Source organism: Aythya fuligula, chromosome 15 (assembly GCF_009819795.1).
Source record: "Aythya fuligula isolate bAytFul2 chromosome 15, bAytFul2.pri, whole genome shotgun sequence".
Classification (NCBI taxonomy): domain Eukaryota; kingdom Metazoa; phylum Chordata; class Aves; order Anseriformes; family Anatidae; genus Aythya; species Aythya fuligula.
In genome coordinates this window covers 9,013,685-9,035,939 of record NC_045573.1, presented here as the reverse complement: position 1 = coordinate 9,035,939, position 22,255 = coordinate 9,013,685, and the positions used below count along the sequence as shown (strand labels likewise).

At 42.9% G+C, this 22,255-nt stretch overlaps 1 protein-coding gene across 2 annotated transcripts in view; it reads left to right on the top strand.

Annotated features, from left to right (window-relative positions):
* Nucleotides 1-22,255, top strand: part of XYLT1 (xylosyltransferase 1) — a 185,059-nt gene that overhangs the window by 133,164 nt on the left and 29,640 nt on the right. For both annotated transcript variants that reach the window (XM_032197440.1, XM_032197442.1), the window contains exon 5: nt 11,897-11,977. In XM_032197440.1, coding sequence (XP_032053331.1) covers nt 11,897-11,977 — 81 coding nt within the window. The remainder of the gene's footprint in view (nt 1-11,896; nt 11,978-22,255) is intronic.

The following is a 22,255-nucleotide window of genomic DNA, read 5'->3' as shown; positions in this document are numbered from 1 at the left end:
GTGGGAAAGTGAATGGTTGCTTTGAATTTATGCTCCTATTTAAATTATTCTCTTTTATGCCAAGCTGTTTGGTAATTTAATTTTGGAGATGGTGAAAAAAAATTGCTGAAAATAAAATACGCAAGATAAAATATACACAGCACAAACAAAAAGATCCCACTCAGCCCAATATCTAGATTTAAAACAAAACAAAACAAAACAAAACAAAACAAAACACACAAAGTCTCACTAATTTGAGTAATGGACTTGTTGATCATTTCTGCCTCTTCCTCCAGTTGCTCATTTAATCAGTGATTATTGTTTTCATCAAAATGGGATGTTTCGTGTAGGCAGAGGAGGTTCTGCATGAATATGCAGCAGCAACGGAACACTGAAAGAACGCAGAGCAGGGAGCAGCGTTCTGTACTAAATAAAATCCCCGTACTTTGATAAACCTAAATATCTATCACGTTATCGTGCTTGGTTTTAATATTAAACCCTTGGCTTAGGGGCAAGCATTTTGGTTTAGTGTGTGTGGTTTTGTTTGGTTTTGTTGCTTTTGTTTGTTTTTTTTAGATATTTTTCAGCAGATAAATTAAGCAGGCTTAGTTCACTTTGTGACTTAAGCATAGGACAGTGTCTGTTTTAACTCTTTGTGTTGCTGCATCCTTACCAGGTGCATTCTGGAATCGATAGGAGGCTGGCCGGTGTTTTTGATCTATCAGGAGTGTGTTTGTTGGCTTGTTAAATGGGATAGTTGTCTGTATTGATCTCTGCATTGATGCAGTTAGTAATGGAATGGCTTATTGTAATGCTGGGTAAAGGCAACTTTCTGAAAAATGGTGTCTTAACAAATATACCTCAGCAACTGTTAGATGTTGTGTAGTGACCGGCAGCAATTCTATTTCATCACTCCTACACGTTAACGAATAAGGCTTCTGGGGAAAAAAAAAAAAATAGGGTGCTCAAGAACTTTTCCTATGGAGCATTACATGCTATGAAATACATGAGGAAGGAAGAAAAGAGCAGCCGTCAGAATGGCAGGAGGACAGTGCTAATTTTAGGCTATTAACATGCCATGCACATATGGAAACAACATGCCTCCACTTCCTGAGCAGTGTGGCATCTGAACTGGGAGTCACTGCAGATGTCTGTTAGGATTTCCCATAGCCCGTCCCCAGCAGACGGAGCCAGATCCCTGGTCGTGCCTGTGCCGGCGCAAATCGAGTGCACGGCGCTGGTCTGGGAGCATCATGGATATGTAAACAGAGTGAAAGTTAGTCTCTTGCATTTATCAGCTGAAAAGAGGATAAAAGTATGTCTTTCAGAATGTAGCTGGTATAAGAATAGGCAGAAAGTGCATTTACCAGTAGTTCTCTTATTCCACAAGCTGTTTTTTCCAGTGGATAAAAAACCTTATTGTCATACAAGTTGATAAATAGGAACAAGCTGAAGAGAGAAAATACACCCCAGGCATTGTGTTCTATTTCCTTTCTTTTGCAGGGTTAAAATTAAGTAAATAGCATCATTAAAGTTAGAAGTTCTGGGCATGAATCCTTTTTAAACATAAGTCTCAATGTATATAGTGATGTGGCTTGAAGCTTTTGAGTTAGCCTGTTCAGGTGCAGTGCTGCTTCCTGCTCTCTGTCTGTCAAGAAGATCCTTTACGTCAATGCTCCGCTTTCTTCTAGATGGAAATGTAAAATACAGTAGACCTTTGACAGTATAATATTAAAATAGCCTTTGTGCACTGAAATTTCAGCAGATAGTTGATGTGCATTAGGTTCACATGCTGCATTCAATCACTTCATAGAGTCTTAACAGAAAAAGGTTAAACACTTTCAGGTTTGGACACATCGATGTTATCTAGCTAACCAGGACCATTTTACCATGAAAATTACAAATGTTGTTTGCATTCATCATACCCACTGCCAGCTTGGAAAGCTGCTGACTAAAGTGCTAATGGCAGCTAAGGTTTAAAGGCCAGCTAAAAAGGTTTGGGACATTGGCCCTGTTACTCATGATCTAAACCTGGCAGGCTGGAGGACGTCGGGTCTTCTCTGCTGTGGCAGAAAGCACCCAAACACATGTGTGGTGTGTCCCTTCCATGCCACGCATGTCCCCTCCCTGTCCAAGCCACATGGAGACATCTGGCTTTTGGACCTCTGTGCCCTCACATGGTCTGCAGGCATCATTTTGGCACACGGGGTTACAGGGCTGCTTCTGTCATTTGTCCTAGCCATGTCTCTTCTTCCCCAGGCTGCCTTCCCCCTGCCAAGTGGGTATGTCGAATGGACGTGCACGTCCTGTCTGGAATATTTGCATGCTGCTTTGTCTGTGAAAATAATTACTCTATTTCTATTGAGTCCCAGGGATTTGAGGCTGGAGACAGAAGTGACAAGTGGAAATCATACAACTGTGAAAACAAAATGTCACTGGAGAGTTAAGGAGTGTTTCTGCATCTCAGTCTGGAAATGAGTAAAGCTTTTAGAAGAGAGGTGCCTTCACTGCAGGCAGCCGCACAGCTTATTGGGGATGCAAATAGTTGGAGACCTTTTGTCTGAAGATGCCCCAAATATTCCTGTTCGTCCATCTTTCCCTCTTATACATGCAGCATGCTCACAAAACTTTCTGCAGAGCAATGCATAAATCATTCCACACCCACAAACAGAAATGTTTGCATGTGAATGTGAAATGCCAAAAGGAAATCTGCTTACTCAAGGTTTGCACTGTAGTGTGGGAGAGCCAACTCATGCTCGGAGATGGGTTAATGCTGAGGAGGAATCAAAACTGGGGGTTACTTATCCAAAACCGCTAAACCCTTTGGCTTAGGCTGTGTTGGAAGTGTGTAAGCCCCTTACTGCAGTATTTTTCTCTGTACCAGGCTGCATTATTTTACTTTCCAAATAGGAATTAAGGGAATGCCAGTGGGGCTTGATAAACAGTTTTTGCCAGCACTGATAAAAATGTTTGAGCTTTCTTCCGTACATTCAGTTCCACTGAGCTGACATCTCTTCTGAATGCGGTGAGAAAGGAATTTTGCTTTGCTGCAGTATATACCTTTAACAAGGTTTCTAGTCCTTATCTAAGGTAGACACATGTCTCTGCATTTACTTAAAAATATTTGTAGGAAATATGCAATTATCAGCCTTTTTAGCAAAGGCTATCTGGAAGGCACTCAAGCTCTGGGCAAGAAGGACGGGAAAAAAAAAAGATAGTAGTGGTGATGTGCTGATCGTTCGTAAACTCAAATAGAGAAGTATGTAGAACATGCACCAACATCAGGTGGTTCAAGAAAGCCTTTGTCCTGCATGTAGTTAGTTGATGTTCTTTGATGGTCTTGCATGTGTGCCTGGGTCTGTGCAGTTGCACGTTTTGAAGGAACTTGGGAAGCTTTTGTTATGCAAGTGCTTTTTCATTGCATTCATTGTTAAACACATGTATTATCTAGGCTTACAGATCATATAGAATCAAATTTATGAAAGGAAATCAGTATTTTAAGTAATGCATCTCAAAATTTTGACATAAAGCATGTAGGTTGCTTTAAAATTGATGAAAATGGCTACACATCACACATCATTACAGGTTAATCTTTTCCCTATTTTTATATTTTTTGTTGCAGTGGTAAGGGTGCTCAGAAAATGTCATTTTAAAACTAATGTTTTGAAAACATTAGTGAGTTAAATCTCAAACCACCAGCAAGATGTGTGATACTCCCATGGCAGAGATGGACAAACCGAGGTACAACTGGGCTGAGCTCCCTGGCAAAGCCTCCTTAATAAACACACTAAGAGATCTTAGATGAATTCAAGCACAACTCTTAACTGTTAATTGTGAGCGTAGTCACTGCACGTGCTGCTTCCTAACAAACAGACATGCAGACCCTTACCCAGGAGGCGGTTCATGGGAATACAGCATGAAGCTGCATCGTTTCAGAAGAGTTATGAGTGTGCTACAGGGAAGCACATGCTGTTAAATGCCTTCCTGGATCAGACTCGCAGCTAACGTGCTGTAATATGGTGTGGTTGATAAGATCCTCTATAATTTAAGCACTTCTGATGAAACTGCGCTATAAAATAATCAGAAATTGAGTAGATTACTTTAAACTTAGCAAGTAGCTAAAGGAAGTCAAAAGCAACAAGTTAAAAAGTTTTAATGAGTACATGCGGTGAGTGTTTTATTATCGTAAAAGCCCAAGGGTTTATTAGCTGATACAGGGCTGGCATTTTTCATTAGCCACAGGCATTTCAAGGTTTCCTGGGATATAGCTGGAAAACATTCCAAACAAATGAATATTCTATTTTAAAGGAATAATGAGACGTTGAGGGTTTTTATAAACTCCAAAGTTTGCTAAGCCAATATCTCTAATTAGATGAAGGAACTCTCTATAGATGCTTTGCATCAGCGACTGTGCACACAGCGAATGTTTTAAGCATTTACATATCAAATACTGCTGGCAGCGTTTTGGCTGCGGTCCAGGGCTGGAGATAGTTTTAATCACATTTGTTCATTAATCCTTGGTGGAATTCTCTTATATATGGTCTCTTCAGAATTTTCATTTAAGCGTGTGCTGCCTGTCAGCAGTAGGCTTATTTATTTATTTCATGAATGACATCTGAAGCACTGGATTCCTATAAAATGGGTTGTGGAGTGTCTCAGGAAGCAGACAATGGAGTTTTCTCCTTTTCTCTCCGTAGATCTCTTTTGTGCCCGAGCAGTTCTGTACTCACTAGGACGAGGTTCATTCAGTGGTGTGACATTTAAAGAGGACTTTCACTCTCCTGTGACTCTGTTAGTTCTTTTCTGTTCCTTAGGAGGCAGACAGGAGTTGAATGGGAAGCAGTAATCGAAAGTACAGCAGAGATGGTTGTATTGCTAATAAAACATCCGAGAGTCGCACAACACCGGCAGAGCTGCGCTGCGAGGGGCTGCGCCCTGCGGGGTGACAGAGCAGCACCTGGGGCATCCAAACTCCTGCTTTGGGAGCCTGGGGCATTACACCCTGACCCTGATGGGCAGCTGGACTCCACCACAGCTGTGGGCTCTGCTCACAGGGGCCACTGCAGCCCCCTGCTGCCAAACCCTTGACGCATAAGCCCAATCCCAAATAACCCCAATACAGAGGCACGTGTGTTATTTCCCTGCCCAGGTGGCAGTGCTTAGCCCTGCAGTGCTGCGGCCAGCTGGCTGCACGGGCAGTACTTCTCCATTAGCCTGTACCTCTCTTAAACCTGGCTTGAAAGATAAAACAAACGATTTAAGACAACTGCTGTTAAAGCAAAGGCATTAAGTCACCTGCAGCCTTCCATGTGCAGTTGGCCTCTAAAACCCTGTCTGTCGCTCTCGTTTTTATGCTGTTCTATGAATGACTGCTCTTAGGGGAATCAGCTTCTCTGAGCAAATGCTAATATTTATTCTGTGATGGATAGCGAGGGCTAAATATAGCCTTTTCTTTGTGATTTCAGACAGCAGAGCCTTTTCTCCTTGCCACGGCCTCATCCCAAGTACATACGGGTCATGCTCCTGGGGCAGTGGCGGGGCTCTCACACTGCCTCCTGGGGCGAGGGATGGAGGTGACAGCACCAACACGATGGCCAGGCTGGGTATCTGGGGTCACAAAACCAAATCCTGCAGTGGGAGGTGTTTTACTGCATTGTTCTGCTTGCATCCTTGTGGTTTTATCCTCTTGCTGTAAGCATTTCCTTCTGGAAGAGGTCTTGTAGGTTTTTGCTTTTTTTTGGCAGAACCGTTCCATTGTTGTATTTTTTTGTTAGTTTGCCTGGATTTACCCTCTCCTTCCTCTGTGCCCTGTGGTGGTGCAGGGCTGCAGAGCCAGCCTGAGCAAAGGGAGAGGGCAGCAGGGCAGGGCTCACCCCAGCCAGGGCAGTCCCGGGGCAGGGATGGCCCAAAAGGAACTCGCCTCCTGCCACTGGCCTCTTGGCCGCAACGGCATGTCCTAATGATTCACAGCAATGTGTTAGGTACAGTTAAATTCATCACTTACTCAAATCAATGGGCTTGATCACAATTATTAAAATTTATTGAGAAGAGTGCAGCAAAACCAAATGTGATCGGCCCTTCTACTTTGAGGCTTGTGTGCGTGTCTACATGTTGAGGACAGAACAGTTCAGCTGGGAGGGACCTACAGGGAACAAGTCCAGCTGCCTGACCACTTCAGGGATGACCAAACATTAAAGTACGTTATCAAGGGCATTAGCCAAATGCCTCGTGAACTCTGACAGGCTTGACTTCTGGTTGTGTGTTTGCCTCCATCATCCTTCATCTGTTTCATAGGGTCCTCATTGCTGCTTCACACGAAGTTGGCCTTCTTGCCCCACTCCTATCCATGCCCTCTCCCCTTTTTTTGTTTGTTACTCTGGTTTCTGGCTGTTCAGCTGTCTTTGTGACACCCACCCAGCTCTCAACATCACGGCACAACATAAGGTAAATACATGACAGAAATCTCAGAGTTAAGATTTAGGCAGCATTGCCAGCAGCACCATAAATGTGTGTTCAGTGGCAAGGGTTTCTAGGTGCACTGGTTGCTGCAGCTAATTATGCACTTACATAATATTTTGCACTTGCTGTGACCGGGATGTGACTTGTCCCAGTCTCGGCACGCTTAGGCTCATTTTGCAGGAACTGTGTCCACAGTCAGGGTAATTAAAAGTTCCTTTGCTCCCGTGTGTGTAGCAATAAAAAGGGCATTGATATTTTTTTTACCTGCCAGATTGGAAAATGTGTAAGAGATAAAATCTCTGGAAAGTCTCCACACTGACTTCTTCCACACGTTAACGTTACATCAGGGACAAAAGCATTACCAGCCAAAATCACAATTCAGACAAAATTGCTGCTTGGGGAGAGGAGTTGCAAAGATACCAGTGCTTGCAGCAGGCTTTGCCCTTTGCATCTGGAGGAGTGTGGAGCTAGGACAGCAGGTCTGGTTTAAACAATTTTAAAGCTGCATTTTAATTTTCTTCTGCTAGCTTTTCCTATTCCAACATCGTAATTCACACATAACCACATCTGTGATTAAAGTGAGTTACAGCTGCCTGGAAGGGGTAGCGGTATGCACTTCTCAGTGCTGATGTTTGTGTGCATCAGCAGACACATAGGGGAAAAAAATAAATAGAAAATGATTCCAGAAGATGACATGGGACCTGGGACATCACCTGATGCTGAGCCTTGAAACTGTCTGTTACCTTTTCTCTCCTATTGCTCTGAAGGGTAAACCAGAGGTTGGGAATTTTACCTTCGCCCTTTTAGGTTATCCTTATGTAATAAAACCAATTTAACAAGTCCTGAGTTTTAGGGCAGGGTGAGCATTTACGTTACAAAAGGCAAATAGGAACAGCCCTTTACGATGATGCAGCCAAAACTCTTTCAAGGTTCAAGTGCACTGGAAGATGGCTGTTTTCATTCTGCTGTCCTATTCCACCCATTTGTTACCCATTTCCATCTCCTTCCCCCTTAGAAACAGAAAACGGGGTGGGTGCAGCCTTCTGGAAGGAGCTGGTGGAGGCTGCTGCTTCGGGGAGCAGCTCTGAACACGATCTTGCACCAAGTTCAGCTGGTGCCCCTTCTGCTCAGCATCTCGAGATGTGCCTTCCTCTCTGTTGAGGACTGTGATCTTATTTAGTCTTTAATGATCTTTTAATATTTTTCTTAATCTTTTTCCCACAACCACACCAGGTCAGAAAACATTTGTGTGTGTGTGTGTTACATGAAGTACGAGGTGTGTTATAGGTGCCATGAATGTCATTAACAAATTCAAGTGAGGAACCTTCTCCTAGTGTCACCACTGCATTTCCAAAAGGGTTTGGTATAATCAATAACTTAGAGCTTAATTATTTCCCCTCTTATAGCAGTTATCTTAAAACACAGTGCAAGAGAGCTGGGTTCTGTGTGGACAGAATTGCAGTAGGGCTCTGGCTTGTGCAGTGGGAAGAGATCAGTGTGTAATTCATATTAATGACTGGGTGCTGCTTGCCCAGCTCCCATGCCCTGCAGTGTCACAAACACACAAACCATTCCTGCTGGCTCGTTGGTGAGGCTGTTAATCTCCAGTTCAGCCTGGACAGATACTGCACAGAAACAGAGGTACAGAAGTTGCTCTTTTTTTCATCCAATTCCCACACAGAATCAAGCTAATTGTTCCCATATGTGTGTGCTGCCAAAAGTTTCTGAACATTGGATCCAACTTAGTCAAACTGTTAAGCAATTGTGTAAGTTTTGTCTTGTGAATAGTCCCATTGAAGTGGGTGCTGTCCTGTACATCCTTCAAGCTGCCCATGCGTTAAAGTACCTTGCTGAATCCATGTTACCCTTCGCTATCTTCCAAAAGTAACATTTGCTTGTTTTTCTTTTTCTCAGAATCTCCAAACACTTTCTTAATCTATTTTTACAGCTGTAAACTAAGGGGATCTCTGCTCTTTGCTTGGATTAGTCACCAGGGCTTGGTGGATTTGTTTGAAGCCAGCGAGGCCAGCACTGCCTTTTGTTCTCCACAGCACTGGGCTGTGGTGCTGCGTGGGGAGGTGCTCGTACCGTGTCCCGGGCAAAGCTGCCAGGGTCTCCAGACAATGCAAACACCACGTCAGTGTTTTTGCTGCCCGTTTTCCAGTTCAGCTCCCAGCATACACACTGTGATCAGAATTTACTGCAATGCTAAGCCATGTATGTGCAGTTATTGAGTCCCAGGTGATGCTGCTTACACCCTGGGACACCTGAGTCCCAGGCCAGGGCTGCTCGTGAGAAAACGCTAGTGGTTGGCCTTGCTCTTCTTGGGCAATCTCTTCTGAGCTCCATTCTTGCTGTAGGTCTCACCGTTACCTTTCTTGGTCCTCCAGCCCTTGGTCCTGACCCTAGGCTGAGCCCCAGGCTGGGAGCTCAGCCACAGTCCCAGGTCAGGCAGTGCCGGGGCCAGGTCATGGGCAGCCCTGAGGCTGCTTTGTGTGAGGCCATCCATCCCCTGAGCCTTACCCCATGGGAGAGGAGCAGAGGGACTTTGGTGAAGGTCTGGTGGAGATGGAGCCCACCATCCCAGCTGGATGACCTGTCCTTCTTCATCGGTGAAATCAAAAACGCCTTGTTTCCTCTGCAGTCTTTGCTTTTCTTCCTCTCACGGACACCCACCCACACGCAGTCTCTCTCCACACTTGGCATTCCTGGGAGGTTTGCTTTCCCCTTTCCTCTCCACGTGCTGCATGTCTGAAAACCAGCACATTTCCTCTCCCCTTCCTACTCTAACGTTCCCTCCCTGCTAACTGCACAGGTACTCAGCTGAGTAATTCTTCTCCCGGGTGCCTCGCCCTCCGAATTAGCTTAGTGACAGAAGGAAATAAAAGTGGGAGCTGTGTGAATGCGTTCATCACCTCCAGCCTCACGCACCGACTCCAGAAAGACTTCTTCCTACATCTGTATTCATGCTGCTACACACTAGGGACACTGATAGAAGTGTAATATGTATATTAGTGTGCATATTAGCATGAACTGCTCTCCCTTATCCCCGTGACTTTCTGATTTCCTCCTTAGGAAGGAAATACTGGGAATATGCTGTCCTTGTTACTTTTTGTTGTGCAGTGATGGTTAGTAAAGGCTTTTGTGCCAGGTTTACGCTCAGTGAATTATCCCTGAAATTTGTGGAGCTCCAGCAGAATTTAATTTGGCATTGTGGAGTTGATGTTGCTCCCAGTGATGTGTTCGGCTGGAAATCTCGGCTTTCCATTGCCTCACTTAGATTAAAAATAGGCCCACGCCTTTAGTATTGCTCAACGCGTGCCAGAGGCATTGTCAGTAGCGAGTGCCAGCAGCACAGTGACGGTGCTGCCACCGTGCATGACGAAGGGTGGCAGCAGCCTGTGCCAGGGGCGTTTAGGAAATATACCCCTGAAGGCAAAGTTTCCGAGGTGGTGAGGAGGATTTTAGCAGCCGCATTAGCATCTGTGACGTGTTGAATACCTTTGATTTTCTTTTTAATATGGTGCGGTGGAATAATTTGGAGGTGGCACGCAGCATCCTCGTGGTGTCGGGGCCAGAAGAAGTGTTTTGAATGAAAGCTTAATAGAAGTTCACTGCGCTCCCATGCTGAGCACAGAATTGGTTGACCGCATAAATCTGAATGTCAAATAGCTAGAATGTTTTACCAAGTGGAAATGTGGTGTTTTATTTCCATGTTGTCAACACACAAAAAGAAGCATACTTACATGACAAAGAGTAAAACTGTGTAAAGTTATTTTCTAAAAAATATTTTAATAAAAGTTAGAAGCATGATGCCACCATTGTTTTCAAGGAGTGGAAAGATGTCAGTTATTAATTATTTTGAGAGCTAAATCCCAGGTGGGCATTCATAAGAGGTATCTAAAAAGTGAGAACGATTAAAAAGCTTGCATAGCAGCCCGAGTCCAAGTATATTTGGTAGAGCACTGCTCAGCAGCACGCTGTAGGTAGGCGAGCAATCTATAAATGGTGTTTTATTGAGTGGTGTTCCTTCGGTTGATTTGATTTTTGTCCTGTAAGAAAATTGAGGCTCAAGCACTTCCAAACTTTGTTATATTTCTAAAGATCATCTTTATGTGCCAGCTTTTGCCTAGAAACTCACCCAAAGATGTCAGCCATTGAAACCATTTCATGTGGAAGCATTGCTAAGTAAATTCACTAAATGCCTATTCATCCCAGTAAGATGGAGAGTCACTGGAGCAGCAAATGTGAAAATCTGCACAGCTTACTATACAGAAAGCAGTTTTCTGGGGTAGCCAAATTGAGATGCAGAGCCTGACCCTGGCAGGTATTAAAGCTCAGATGAGGGAGTGTAGAAGGAAGGACTCAGGCTCCTGCAGCCTGGTCACACAGGCTGACTGATGGACAGACATTCCGTTTGGTCCAGCTAAAATCGATGATTAACTTGCTTTTTACTCATCAGTTCAATAGTGACATGCTACCTGTGACGACAGAAGAATTTGGGCTTTTGAGAAGTGGAGAGAGGTTACCAGTCTGATAACATTTCCCAGTTGTTGCAGCCTGACCTCAGAAGTTAAATGCATTTTGTACAGAAATCTTGTTTAACTTGATTTTCTGTGTCTTATGCTAATAAAATGTTTTCAAGGTACTGTCTGTTGACAGCTGGCTTATCTTAGTTTTTTTTTTGCCATCGAGTCCATTACAGACCATTGCTTAAATGCTGTTGTATCTGTAACATTGTGTTTTTGAGTGTAACTCAGGAGATGAAGATCTTTTTAATATGATTTATTCTTTTTTTCCTAAATATGCTGACCTAGAGAAACAGAGAACAGTTTTGCTGCATTGTTGAAGAAGTAACAGACCACAAAAGCTGCCAAGCATAAATACATTCTTGGACATGTTGGCTGAAATTCTGAAAATACGGTGTCAAGTTCCCAGTCATATTAATTGGAATTAACCTTCTAAATTCCTTTGTTCCTATTAATTTTATTGGGATTTTCACATCTAAATTCTCTTGCTTTATGCAGTTCAACCCTGGCCTCTTCTCTGTTACAAGGACTAAAGCAACCAAAATGCCATTAGATACTTAACCAAATTCCTCAGGAAAGATCTAGCAAAGTATATAAAACAGGGCTGTCAGTCCAGTCATCTCGCAGCTGGCTTTTCCTACTTTAAAAGTGCTGAACAGTATTACTTAGTACATACTCTGTTACAATGCTGAAAACATCTGCCAAGATTTTATATGAATTTCTTTAAGACATAATAAAGCCATACTTCTTTCCAAGCACGTGTTTCTGGGTACAGGGAGAAAGTGGAGTTTAGCAACAGGATGGAAGTGTTTCAGCAAGTGCTTCCTTCTGCAGATGGTCTCCAAATGAGAATAAGAAGTGCATAAATTATTTTAAAGATAGTACTTTTGACTATGTAATTTGTACATCTTTTGTTCTTTCTCTCCCAGGACAAATGACCAGCTAGTAGCGTTCCTGTCCAGATACCGTGATATGAACTTCTTGAAGTCACACGGCAGGGACAATGCAAGGTAAGCTGGCCCGTTCCTCTGCTATTTATTTTCTTTCCTCCTGCATCACTGGGAGTTTTTGCACAGCAACTGCTCTTCAGCATCACCTAAGTTAAGAAATCCCTGCTCCAGCAAAGAGAAGCAGACCTGCTTCTGAGAACAGTTGTTGGTCCGGAGTGGCTCCTCCTGACGGTCAGCTTGTAAAGATGCTTTTGTGGAGAGGGAGACGGGAAGCAGGCTGGGCTTGCTCCCTGCTCAGGGTCTGTCACAGGTGGCAGTTTCAGGAGCTGTACTTGGGGAGGAGGTGAGCACATGAGATTTTTCTTTGTTCTCGTCTCCAGTGCTTCTGTGCTAAACAGTTTTTACATGTGAAAATGATAGCTTTCTGACTCATTTCTCAGAAATTGATAGTATTACAAGCTATGCCTAAGCAAGCATCTAGAGCCATTTGGAAGCTCCAGAAACCCTATCATTTCATGGGCCTGGGAACACACAGACAAGTAATTAGACAAAAATTGCTGTTCCAGGTCTGCACAGCACCTTGCTGACCACTCTCACAGAGATGGTTTATCAGCCATAGTAAAATTTCCAAAAAAAGGGGGTCTGCAGCAAAGGCTTGTGCAAGCAGAGTGGCTCTGTGAGCTGTGGGATGTGCCCTTTCCCACAGCTCAATGGTAATGCCTATACCTCTGTACTTTCAGGGAGCAGCAGTGACCAAACGTCACATTTCTGAAGCTTTAAACAACCTCTGCAGCTGGAAAACCTTTCTCATTTGATTGTGGTGCTCCTCTTTTCCTCTTTATTGATAGCTCTGTCCCATAACACATATCCTGCATCAGTTGCAGTGACTCCACATGCTGAGTCCCAGTAGCTTTGCACCAAAAAATATGGTTTTATTCCGCCTGGGTCACTAGGTCATCTCTTTATTCTGTAAAATGTCAAGCATGCTGTAAGGCTGGGTTCAGATAATGTACAGAGAGAATGTGAGACATCAAGTCGCATGTTCAGCGCCGCGGCTAGGTAGAATAGTGTACAGGTCTCTCCTCTTGACGACTCTTGCTCTTGTCACTGGATTTATCAATTCTGTCATGTTCTGGTTTAAATGAAGTCCTCATGAGCATTCATCTTGTGCATGCAGAAATTCTGTAGCAGGTAGTGAAAATAGCACTGTGAGGAATAATATTTAAATCAGAATCAACATTTTTCCCAGGAGAGTCCCTAGCCTGGGAAATGCAGAGTGTCGGAGTGACTGGCAGGCTCAGCTCTGGCTGGCAGCAGTGATCGACAGCAGCGCTGCGTTAAAAAGGAAGGAGAAACGGCCGGGGACAAGCCATCGGTCCCTTATGCCTTCCTGCCCCTCCGGTGCACCCAATTCTTCTCCAATTCCCTGAGCTGGCTAAGGAAATAACTAATGAATTATGACGTGCCTGCAACAAGCTGGTTGGAACATGCCAACCTCAGCTAGGTTAGAACAATCTAGGTCAATTAAACACACTAATCTGGTATTAATTTAATGATAAAATGAGCTAATATGCCACTTGTCCTCTGCTCAGAGTAATAACCACCCATTTATTAGTTCAGTGGTTCTCTTTTACTCCATAAACAGTTAAATACCTTTTAGCCTATTACAACACATCATCAAGTTTTATTTTTTCTCCCGGATTTCTAACAGAAGCTCTCTGTGCATCAGGAAGCATCACATGGGATGCCAGGGAAGTTTTGCCTCCTCTGCCTGTGTACTCCGTGAATCCCATAAGTGCTCCTGCTCCTGGCCCCTGCCTGAATGGATCCTTTCACATCGCCCCTTGGCAGCTCCCCAAGGTTTTTGGGGCGTGATACGCTGGGTTGGTACTCAGGGGGGATAGACTGGGGTGACATGCTGGGGTGATATGCTGGCTCCCCTCCTCCTGCATGCCCCAGTATCTGCACAGACAGTGCTTGAGCCAGCACAGCTGCAGAGTCCTCTGAGTAATATTGCTGTTTGGTAAAAGTTAACTCCATGGGTGTCAAAAGCCGATCACAAAGTAGACCTTTGTGTAGCGGGTGGATTTCCAGCTCTACATCTACATCTTGAGAGGGAAATTGCATTTGATGTGAAGATGTGCAGCCTGATCGTTCTGTTTTGGTGCTCCAGGAACTCAGGCTTGTGGAAACACACTGTCTGCCCTGCACATTTCACAAACAATTGCCAACTGATTTCGATTTTATATCCAAGGTGTGAAAGCAGTGGTTGTGCCAGTGAGGTTTAGCCCTGTAGGTAGCAGTTAGTAGAACTCTTGAACTCAAATACCTGGTGTAAGAGTGGGCAGGTGGGCTGAGCCCAAGGGCTGTCCTGTCCCCCCATGGGCCGCTGCCTACAGCAGGTGGTGGTGCTTCCCTGCTGCGTTCCCCCAGCCTCCCAGGGTCTCTGGTTGGGGAATTTCCACTGCCAAGCTTGGTGACACTTTCTTTTTTAAGAGTCAAGGATGTGGATTGTTACTTTGTTGTTGTTAATTTTTGGTTTTCTCTCAATTTGTCCAGTTACTTTTTAAGTTTTACCATTTCCTTTGCCTTGTCACGACCCTGTGGAAAGCAAGTATCTGCTGGGGTGAATGGTATGAACAAGAGCTAGAAGCAGCAGTCTGACAGTCTCAAGGTTTGGCAACAAAAACAAAGCCCGAAGAGACCACTTTAGGAAAGGATTTGAGACACAAGCCAATCTCCACTTATTGGGCAATGGGACAGAACTTTCTCCAGGGACATCCCATCTCTAAACAGACTTGAGCAGGGTTTTTTCTCTAAGAGGGCTGTCACGGAAGCCATGATAAGGGAGAGGACACTAGACTAGATGGACTGACACCCCATGTACAATGATAATTTTACTGTTCTGAGGTGTTTTTCTCACAACATGGTAAACTAATAATGTAGGACCTCGGCATTTAAAATTCACTGAACATTACATACATCTCCTGCATCTTTCTATATTAAGTTGCTCGTGTATATGGCTCCTAAAAAATAAGCTTTTCAACTAAGTCTGCCTTGTAAACCACTGCATATTCTCTGAATTTTAAGTCGTCATAGCCTTTGGATCACACAAAGAAGAGAAAAAGATTAGAAGTGCCATCTTAAAACTGAAATGCTCACACAGCTCAATTACAATGTACTTTGTATTCAAGCCATGTTCACAATCAGTACATGCTTTACTGCCAAATAAGGAGAGAAAGCAGGCTTCCTCTTATAGAGTGAAGTTTTCTTTTAGTTATGCCAAAGTCATTAAAAAGTGCATCGCTCTGATTTTCGTTTAGTGGCTTCAGAAAAGGGAACAGACATGGAAATGGCTCCTTAACTCAGCTGGAGAAGCATTATTTCCTTAGAGAGTTAGATGTATGAAGTGAGATTGCATACAATGGCTGGAGTCGGTGCGTAGCACTTAGTGGGCAACATTTTCTCCTCTTTTCAGTGTCCTAGGCTATTAAAGCCAAAGAACAACCGAGTAGTTCTGTAAGCTGTACCAATTTGGAACACCCTGAAGATTTGTTATTTTTTTGGCAGGAACAGCACCTGGCTGATGCATTATAAAATATAAAGACAGTCAAATGTGACATCTTCGATGACAGGCAAGAAATTAAAAAAAAAAAAAAAAAAACTTGCCACAGCAGTCATTTGGGAGCAGTGTAAGCATGCTGGAAAGGTTGGATGCTGTTAAATCTTAGCAGAATCTGGAGCTCAGAGGCAGAATACAAACAGCTAAGGGAAAGGCCATTAAAAGTGTGGTTTGAATCTGGGTTCTTTTCTTATGTTCTTTGATCTCCTCAGTAATGCTGTTCTTCCCAGTTGTGTTGTCTTCTTTCTGGCTGCTGGTTTCCAGATACTTTTGGAGTTGCTGTGCTGAACTGTTCAGCTTTTAGTAAGGAGCATTGTGAGTCCAGCCCGGTTCTCAGAGGTTAGAGACCTTAACTCCTGAAGGGCCAGACCATGTTCCCCAAATCTTCACCTCTTTCATTCTGGTTCTGCTATGCCTGTTTGTTTCACCACCTTTTAGGACATGCCTGTTTTCCATTCTGGCATACACTGTTCCTTGGCCTTCTGTACAGAGGGTTAATCGTGGTCTGGTGGTCAGTTAGGAAATGTGTCCCACAGTAAATGCTATTGTGCATTGCTGTGTTGATGAACCACCCTGTAAGTACTCAAACACTAGGAAAAAACTGATTTATTATCCTTACTGTCAGAATATTTTAACCACTTAGCTCCCAGCAGAGCTTACCTTCCTGTTCATGCAAAGTATTTGGTGGTTCATTTGGCCTAAATTTTGCTCTCCTGTGCTTTTTTTTTTCGTTAATTTTTTTTTTCCTAACACTTAAGTATTCTGAAGTGCACTGACTAGAAAGATCTATTTTTGCTTGTAAGTAGTTCAACCCAACAGTTGCGTGTGAACTGTAGGGACTGAAATAGCAACATGCATCTTCTATGCAAAAAGACCGCACATAAAAATTTTAGATGTTACAGCTAACTTTCATGTGTTCCCTCTTGCTTTATGGAAAGTGTTAGGAGTGCCATAAAGCCTTTACTGCTTCAGCTTGATGATTTGCCTCCTTGTAGGACATTTTTTTCCTGCTCTGTTTTTGGAAACAATGCTAAGCGGCCAATGCAAAGGAAAACAAAAATAGGTTAAAGATGGTAGGAAGATGCAGTAAAAGCAGCCATATGTCTTGACGTGTGGGGAAAATGGATTGTTCTACTTGAATTTATTAGTCTTGGTAGAGTATGCAAGTAAGACCATCCACCAGTTCAGGAAGGTGCAGTAAGTGAGAAGGTTTGAAGTAGCAATAACTTACGTAGTGGGGTGGGAAGGATGTGAAAATTGAGGTACCAGTAAAGTAATCAGAAATCTGATTGCTATCTGAGAGCGTTCAGCTTCAGAATTCATTTTCAGTCATGTAAGTAATAACATTTTTGTCCTTTCCTCTAAGATCCTGAAACGTTTTATAAAATAATTATAGCAGGGAGCATCCTTTTAAGTTTGCCAGATATTGATGGTCCTGTTTTACCCACTGGTAAACAGAGATTAATAGCCTGATTTGGCAGCTTGAAAATCCATATAGAAGCAACTCACACTTACTTGCCCCCATCACTTGGACAATTCAAATCCCCATTTCCTTTTTGTTCTTTAATCATGTAGTAGCAGAACTGTGTGCCGTAGCTGCTCCAGCAGCAGCATCTCATGGACAAGATGACTTCAAGCTCAGCTGCTCCGTCCCAGCAGTGTTCCCAGGTGGGGACTGCTCGGTTGTGTGGGTGTTGGGAAGAGGAGGTGAGGGGAGAAGAAATCATCTGGGGAAGACATTTATTGGTGACAAACAGATGGCAAAATGTCAGCTTTCGTATCATTCAGTGTGTCTGTGGTGAATTTATGCTGTATCTCTGCATGCTATTATTTGCAGTTTTCTCCCTGTTTTGCTTATTTTTATATTAAAAAAAGAAAAGAAAAAAACAACTTGAGTTGTGAACTCTCAGATTATGAGAGTACGCCATTACGATTTTGTCCTTGTAAAACCCATTCCCATGTTTCTTAAAAGATCCTGGAGTGAGGAGTGGTGGAAATGCAGAGGCAACTCTTTGAAGGTCCCTCTTGAGCAATGTACTCACAGGGGACTTATGAGACTGTTGTCAAAACAAGGCAATGCCTACAGGAGTCATTACTGCAAAAATAATCTCTGCAAGTTTCCTACACTAAAAACAGTTGTAGATTTTATTTTTGGAACACTTGAAGAGTTTGCTCCCTGACCCTCAACATTAAAACATTAAGAAACATTAATTTTTTTTAAGACTTTCTCTGAAGGAGAGTTTTCCAGCAGATGGAAATTTGGATTTTCAAAACCAGTGCAAGTTAACTCTTAGAAAAGGGTGGATGAGAAGACGGTATCATGAGGAATGTCTTCTAAACGTCACGTGGAGATGTGATGTGATTGAAGCATTGACTGGGTAGGCTGAGGAAATTGCATATGAAAGAAACAGAAACCATTTATGTAGAGTATGAGGACTCTATTACAAAGCTTGAAAAATCCAATTATGTCCTTACAGATACGGAATAATGGCCAGATAAAATGTGTATCCATCACCTTTCAGCAGCACCTCTTGTAGAATGCCCTAAACGTGATATGTTTGGTTTCTATAAAGATGTCCTTGCTTGAGAAGGATCTCATGTAACAGAATATTTCAACGTAGACTTGAAGCTTGAAAGAGCAATTCAAAATACTGTACTATTTTTGCTACACTGTACAAAATCAAAATCTCATATTGTCCAGCATTTGTGGTATCAGACCTGCTGTCTGAACACAGATGGTTTACTTGCACCCTGAGTTGAAAACTGCTTAAACATATATTGGAAACCACAGTGGTAATGCAGATTGTCAGAAAATTCTTCTGTTAGAGCTGTTTGATCTCATAATTTCTTGCAGCCCAGCTCCTAGGTTCCCAAAGAACTGGCAGGGAGTAATGTCACTAACTGCATCTCGTAGCGCTGCCTTCTTTTCCTTGGCTGTGTCACCTCTGTTCTCTGCTCTGAACTGGACCCCGGTCCTCCCAAAGTCTGTGCTGGTGCTGCTCCACACAGTGCAGTGCTCGTGCTGTAGGACACAGAGAGACAAATGACTGATAGTGATGGTATTAAGAAAAGCAATATTTCCCCTATTTGCCTAGTCAACTTCTGAGCATTTAGCACTGTGGGCAAAACTACCAAAAGCATTTCGGTTTGTGTGCTTGCTTACAGGTTTGGCTTATGCATGTGAAATAAGTCCAGTCTTACTAAAGCAAATCCAGTCTTTATAATTTTGTTTATGTATGTTTGTGTAGTGGCATTAAAGCTTAAGGGATTGTTAGGGTACTATTGTGTTCATAATATTTTCTTCAGAGTGAGAGAATTAAAGAAAGATAAGAAGTAATTCTGCTTTTCACCTCGTAACATTTGTATTCAGGATGCCGCAATTTAAGCACACTGGAGAGTGGGTTATGTGTTTTATTTCCCCTGCTCTTTTCTTCCATCTATTTTTTCTATACCAAGAGTTTTTTCCTACCCTTCTCAAACAGCAGGCATTCTGAATTATGTACTTCCTGCACACCCAATTGCCAGTTGTACCAGGAGGAATTATTCCTAATCTTGACAGACAAATTAGGTACTACTGCTTTTTAACATTATTCCCCTTTTTGGTTCAACTCCATTTTGGGAGGTGGGGGGTTAGCCCTGGAGGTATTGAGCACAACCAAAAGAGTGAAACATGCTGCAAGACCACATTTTTAGGAAAGCAGATGCTTCTCTGGCAGTGTGTGGACACTGTGCTTAAATACCCAGCTGTTAATTATTTCAGATTTTTTGAGTACTGTGTAACCCTTTGTGGAACAGTTACTCATGGAAATGGGGTGAACTCAGGGTTGTGTCTCAGTTGGCTGGAATTTCTTCATGTCTGCAATGGAGACCAGGATCTCTGGGGAGGGAATGAGACTGCTCTGTGCAGATTTGGATTTTATGAACTTGCTTGTTACAAAGAAATATTCAGTGATTGGTTTATGGAGATATATTGTAGCCTAGAGATTGCTCACAAATTGTTTGTTGCAAGCGTTGCCCCCAGGACTGTCAAATTACTGTTCTGTGCTTTCTACCTGGTCACCTCAATTGCAAGTTACTGTTTTATGCTCCCTGACGGATTGGCTCCACTAAGAGTTTCCAAGGAGGCTGTGCAAACACTGACAGCAAGCAGTCACTCATGAACGTATAGCTATAGAAATATTTACTTGACTTTTCCCACCAAATATATCTGACGTCTTCAAATGTTTGTCTAAAGGGAGTTGAAAGAGGAGTAGATACGGTCAGAGCAACGTGCAGAGTTTGTCCACAGACATGAACAAGAATACTGTCATGGTATGAGTTGAGCTTCAAGCACTGCAGGTCCTTCCTTGCTTGGACATTGACTTCAGACCTGTGATGAATTGTTTTGCTGATGTATTGGTAGCTTTTGTTCATAGTTCTTATTCTAGTGCAGAGAGTAATGGTAGTGAGGTCTCGGTAGGTACACCTGGTGAACAGCAAAACCTTGGCAGGAAGTTTTCTAGGCAAGAGGCCAGAAACAAGAAACATACAGGAAGAACCTTTTTGACTTAATAGCATATTCTTTCTAGACCAAAACCTTTGCTGATAAGGAAGGTGTTGCAACCTGATTGCTTCTGGTGCTTAAGCAAGTGTTACTCATTCATAGACTTTGGAAAATAAAAAGCAGCAGGACTCTTAAGATCTTACAGTGTGAGCATCCAGTAGTGGGGGTCTCAGCGTCGCTGCAGCACGCAGTATCACTTGGAGAAAACTCTTCAAAAGGGCGATAGTTGATAGCGATATCTTTGCTGATAGTAGGTAACTGCAGCAGTATTTATTAGCAGTGAAACATACTGCAAGAGCTGAGCTGTGTGTTTATATTCGTGTTATAGGAGTGTGTGTTAAATGCCTTACAAATGCACCATGTGTTATACAATCCTAGAGTCTCATCTGAAATGCATTTATAAATATTTAAATAGACAGCAAAATAAGAGGAGTTTCCTAAGATACATTGCCATCGTGAGCTGTCTGGACAGTTAACAAGCTATACTCAGGGTAACAGACCATGGGCTGCAAAAAGTGCTTTTTTTGTTTGTTTGTTTTGTGTTGTTGTTGTTTTTTAAACTAAAAATATTTATCTGGAATCTTGTAAATCCTGAGACCGTTAGGGCAGAAACAACACCGCTCAGATCCGTAGCTGCCTGGCTGGTGAACTCACTGCATGCTGGCAAGATGCAGTGATGTTACGCTCTGCTTGCTGGTTACTTGAAAGTGCAATGCGACCTCACAGTTAGAGGCTTTTGATGCAGAGTTAATAAAATTAAAAGAATAACATGTCTTAGATGGAGCATTCTGTGGTCTTAATGTAAAATAAAATTCTTTTTCTTAACCCTGGTTTTATTTTAATTTTAGTTTCTCCTGGTTGACTCTCTTTTGATATCATCATTATTTTCCTCCTGTTGTTTGCCTTAGATCAGGAGAAAGGTCAAGTGTCTTCATCTGATGGCAATCTCCATTGCATTTGGCTAACCATATGTTGATACAATTATATGTCATTGCCCTGGCAAGTACAATTACAGTTGTCAGAGGTATGCCAGTATTACCTGAAATTCAGGATTTCAGAAAGCATCAGAAGTTGTCCACGTTGACTAAGATTAATGACATGCTATTGCTAATACTATTGTGTTCTTTTTTTTAACGTTAATTCAGGAGTTCCCTGCTAGGTGTCCTACAAAACCTAAGAAAGAGATAAGGGGAAAATCACCATCTTTGCATTTCATTGCTCTTTCTGAAGCTTGGCATGCCTTCATAAAAAGTAGTTTCAGTATTATATTGAGCATAACAAGAAACTAATGAAATACAGCATTAGACTAGAAACAAAGGAGGTCATGCGGTCATGCTTTTGACCTCCATCTGCTCACCTTCTCAGAGATGGCTGCTGCAAGCATTGTTGGATGGCTAGTCAAGGATCTTTATGAACTGTTTGTAGTGTTTGAGGGGTTTTGATTTCTTGACAGGGCTTACACAGCATACAGATAGCACCTTTTGCTTTCCCTCAGGTAATATCCAGTATGCTTAGAGTAAGTTCTTGCTTCCCTGAGTGCCAAAATTGCTATTGCCAGAGCAGCTAGTAACACTGATCATCCAAGAAGAGAGTCTGGAGAAAAAAGAATGCCTCATCCACCTCTTCCATTTGGGTATGCAGTTCAGCTCTGCGTGCCAGCAGTACAGCCTAGGCTCGCTAGGACAACCTGCTGCATCCTCAGGCAGGACCATTCAGCTTCTGGCAGATCTAAAATACACCAGGTCCTGTTGGTTCCCAAGAAACATAAATGGGTAACGAGCAAGTGCCCAATAGAGAGCTTCACAGATAAATCAAAACCATTTGCTATGCTAGCATGTTACACTGTTTAGGTCTAATAACCGTGTGTGAAGCAGGCCAAGGAACAGTGAGCCTTCTGAGAAGTGCTGCTTCCTATTTGGATACTGCTACTTAGAGCCTGATGTGATGTTCCTAGGAAGGCTTCAAGAAGCATTAGCAAAAGAGTTGCAGTTTGCAGGTCCCCAGAGGTATTGCTGCTCGTCAGTTGGGCTGTGCTGGCTTGCTGGAGGAGAAATGGTTGGAAAGTGCATTTAGTTTTCTTCCAAGAACCTTGTTGTACAGAATTGGGGACTGAGATTTATTGTGAAAAATCTTGTGCTCACAGGGATTGTCTTTCTTCACTCTGTATGCCAAG